The following is a 4,315-nucleotide window of genomic DNA, read 5'->3' as shown; positions in this document are numbered from 1 at the left end:
GTCTTAAGACCACTTTTTGATGATCTTTGTCTCGGCCTCGGACATTGTAGACTGGGGATTTTATTCCAAGACCATAACTTTGGGAGTATCAATGAATTCCTTTTGCATTGTCGGATTTATTTGTTAACATCTTTGGATGTAAAACGTATTGCTTCAAATGCAACCAATAACCCTAATTAAAAATGTGTTGTTACCATTAACGGCCGTCACCCTTCCCTGCGATGATAAGCATGGAAAAGGAGTGTTGAATACAGATGCTTACATTGATTTCAGCTCTTAGTGTTTGTATGTGGGTGTTTTTTATGGGAATGTGGATCTTTCAGATCAATTAGAGAAGTACCTCTGATCTCGTTCCACATTTTGTTGTGTGTAATGTGTGGAACCGGTCTTGGTCTCGACTTGGTCTCAGCCCCTTAAAGTCTTCATCTTGTCTCGGTCACGATAAACTTTGGTCTTGGTCTTGACTTGGTCTTGGTTTGGGCGCTCTTGACTGCACAAACTTTGTAGAAGTGGACATAAATGAACCTTAGGCCATTATATACTACTACAACAAAACATTTTAGGCTATATTGTTTTTTCCAACCCTTTTAGAGGTCATTATTTCAAAGAATGAATTATACTATTCTATCATTAGATTATTTTTCCTCATGAATTTATGTAAAAGCAGCATTTTACTACTGTAGTTGTTGAGCTGGAGCTCATTTTGAACTATTTTGTACCAGACTGCAGCTGATGATTCTTTTCATTATGGATTTATCCGCTGATAATTGCCTCCATTAATCAGTTGATTGTTTGAGTCCAACCAACAGTCCAAATCTTAACTTTATTAACAAAAGTTACAATTATTACTATTATTAACTCAAAAAGCAGAACACATGTGAGAAGCTGAAACCATCACATGTTTTGACAGGGTTTGTCAATCGACTAATAATTTTACTATTTAACTAAAGCTGTCAGATAAATGTAGTGAACTAAAGCTGCATTTCCCCCCCCTTTGAGATGTGGTGGAGTAAAAAGTGGAAAGTGAAAAGAAAATACTCAAGTAAAGAAAAAAGATTTTACTTAAGTAGCCTAAATATACTTAGTCACATTCCACCAGGTGTCAGTGCGGGATGTTTACAGTAAAACTCTTTGAGCTAGTCTGCAATTACCTGCATCATTATGATGATCATAACCCGCTCCAGTGTCGCTATGTTTGGTTTGTTTACGATGTGCAAATTCAGAGGGTGTCAAGGAAGATGATCTGGTGTCGGCGAGGGATGATCCGGCTCTGATGTGCCCCCTAGTGGATTCACGTTTAATCCTCCAGGTGCACGCAAAGTACGCAGGCAAGTATTTAAACAATGCTGTTTGTCTACTCCTACGCATTTGTTAAAGAGCAAGTATGTCGGGGGCTAAACTGATGAGTGAACCAAAACCACATGTTGACTCAACATCGTGGCTGTTTTGTCATGTTCAAAGGGAGAGAACGGAAGACTTGGACGAGAAGAAACTGTGTTAGGAATTTAAAATTAGGCTACTGATCGGTGCTGCACATAGGTTTTTATTTGTTTGTTTGTTGTTGTTTTCTGAGACAATGAATATTTGTTTCTTCTGTATTTACAATGCATTGCATGTTTTCTTATTGTGCCAATAAACCTTTCTCAAAACAATGTCATTTCTTAGTTAACATTTCCTGCTGAAAGCTATTTTTCAGAACATTTTCAGACAAAATCAGTCATGTCCTCAGTGTAAAGGACGCTCATTACACCAGTGAGAGACTAAATGATCCTTAATGTGAAAACAGCGCTGCTGCTGCTGCTGAGGAGTCACGCTGATCCTTCACGTCAGCTTCACGTAAAAAGCAACAAATAATAATTAAAATTAGAAGAAGCCTCTGAATCTGCTCCCGTCTCCATGGCGACAACATTACAGCAGCTGAGCGTTGATGTGCTCGTGCAGGAATGTCACATGTGGGGCAGTAATATATAATAATCTCTCTCTCTCTCTCCGTGTTTTCTCTCTATGTCTCTCGACCCCTCTGCAGCACTGCAGCGCTGTCCGCGGTGCTGAAACCGGCGACGACAGGCTGACGGTGCGACACTGGAAAAGACTGTCGGTATTTACAGCAAAACACATCAGTCTCTTTGCAAAATGCCCCCTGATTATAAATAACCCCTCTGCCTATCATGTCCCCAGTGATAATCCAGCATTTGTGTTCGTTTATGAGCATAAAATGGTGACTTAAAGACATGGCCGCCAAACAAAAACAGCATTTTGCCCCCGTCATGAAAGTTTGCTGCTGAATAAATCTGCCATTTTATCTTTCTGACAGCTTCTATAACCTCAAGGAACTGAACCAAATCTGAAACAGGCGAAGAGGCAAATACATATATATTTGTTAAAATGAAATGCTGCGTCAATTGTGACATGTAAGTGAATGAAAACCGCAGATATTTGGCCTGATTTTAGCCTTTCAGACAGACTCCACATGCTCATCAAATGCTTTTTGGGTTTAAATGATCTACCTGTGAGGCAGAGCTCAGGGCAGAGTTGTTCCTAAACAACACCTCATATTATCTGTCTCTTATAATATCTACTATAATAGTAGGGCCTACATCTTCTCCCGGTCCTCCACGCTCTGCTGCATCCCTGCACTCGTCCATACATCCACCTGGTTGTATAATCCCTACTTGTCGCTCCGCTGCCGCAGTGGAGGAAACCCCTCGCTCCTCTCGCGGCTACGTCGCTCTCCCGCCTGTCCTTTTATGGTATGGGGATACCCGCCGTCACAACCGGAAGCTGCCCATGTTTGGGCAGCTGAGAAGCGCTCGGCGGGGGGAATCCCTCGCGCCGGTCCCGACCAATAAGGCCGGGACGGGAGTTACCTAGGAGACGGAGAGTATAAAACGGGCACCGAGCAGAGGGAGCCCAGCATCTTCAGCATCACCGAGCGGACTAACGGAACACACCGACAGCTCCGGTAACGGATTAATATCAGGATTTTTAAGGTCTCGAGGGAATCCCTGACACCGACCGAGCAACTTTAACCACTTTATCCTCCTGACACCGTTTGGACGCGGCTTAACTGCGGCTTTTACGCACACATTTAACCAGCACCCGCAACAGTTCACGCAATGCTTCTGGAGCGCGACGACAGCTTCATGTCGGAGTTTGAGGACGCGTGCAGCGCCTGGGTGGACAGTGTGGGCTCGAGCCCCAGCGACGGAGCCGAATCTGACGTGGGATCACCTTTCTGTCAAGGTGTGTGTGTATGTTAAAGTTATGTGTCAAATACTTTGCGTATTCATCTGTTGCATAATGACTTGCAAACCAGGTGTGAGCTTTATTATTAACCAGATCTGCATGATCCCAAAACTGTAATAATAATAATAATAATAATAATAATAATAATATTAATAGCCTAATAATGCATCATGTTGCAGCTGCTTGCAGGTGTTTGCACGCTGCATCTTCACGTCTTATTGATTTGTGACTGTGTAGGCAGCTGATCTGCCCACTGATGAGAGATTATGCAATGACAATAACACCCCCTCCCTCCCTCTCTCTCTCCTCAGTTTTCTCTCCGGGAACTGACGCCTCTGACTCAGATTTCTTCTCCGACTTCAGCGACTGCTCCTCGGACACGCTCTCTCCCTCTCTCGGCTACACCGCCAGCTTCTTCACCGAGCCGGAGTCGGTGCCAGCGGCGGCGGCGGCGGCGGCGGGGCTGAGCAGCACCGCGGACGCGATCCTCAACATGATTACAGAGATCGTTGGGATCTGCACCGAGATGGAACAGCAGGGCGACACCGGCTCTCTCCGCGAGTCCAGCCCCTCCTCTGCGGCGCCCTCCCCGGCCACAGCCTCCCTCTCGCCCCCGCTCTTCGCTCCTTCTCCCTGCTTGGCTCCCAGCTCTGACTTGAACATCCCTCCCCCGGAGGCAGCCCAGCAGCTGCCCGCCGCCTCGGTTTCACACCCAGTGGTGGTTAAGAGCGAGTTTGCGACCTCCAGCTGCGGCAGCGGGTGTGGACATTCTTCAATGACCGGGAATGATGCTTTATACCCGGCCAGCGCAGACTCTCTCCTCCCGCTGTCGGCTCTGGAGCAACAGGTGGATGTGGCTGAGTTCATCGACTCTCTGCTGAGCTGCGAGCCCGGGCAGGGCGAGCTGAAGCCCGGCTGTGAGGTGAAGCAGGAGCCGCTTGGGCTGGAGGACTGGCTAAAGAGCTTAGTTGCTGCACCGGTTACCGGGGGAGACTCCGGCAGCTACGTCATCAGCAGACCGGTCAAGACGGAGCTCGTGCAAAGCGGGAGCAACCTGCACTTCTCCCCC

General features: G+C 46.5%; 1 protein-coding gene across 1 annotated transcript in view; it reads left to right on the top strand.

Annotated features, from left to right (window-relative positions):
* The first annotated feature begins 2,338 nt into the window (after positions 1–2,338).
* Positions 2,339–4,315, top strand: part of LOC123980942 (early growth response protein 1-like) — a 4,029-nt gene continuing 2,052 nt past the window's right edge. The window contains exons 1-2 of the mRNA XM_046065568.1: positions 2,339–3,243; positions 3,558–3,807. Coding sequence (XP_045921524.1) covers positions 3,117–3,243; positions 3,558–3,807 — 377 coding nt within the window. The 5' untranslated portion in view covers positions 2,339–3,116. The remainder of the gene's footprint in view (positions 3,244–3,557; positions 3,808–4,315) is intronic.

The sequence above is a fragment of the Micropterus dolomieu genome, linkage group LG12, assembly GCF_021292245.1.
Source record: "Micropterus dolomieu isolate WLL.071019.BEF.003 ecotype Adirondacks linkage group LG12, ASM2129224v1, whole genome shotgun sequence".
Taxonomy (NCBI): domain Eukaryota; kingdom Metazoa; phylum Chordata; class Actinopteri; order Centrarchiformes; family Centrarchidae; genus Micropterus; species Micropterus dolomieu.
Note: the sequence above shows the minus strand (reverse complement) of the source record. Positions and strands in the feature narration are given on the sequence as shown.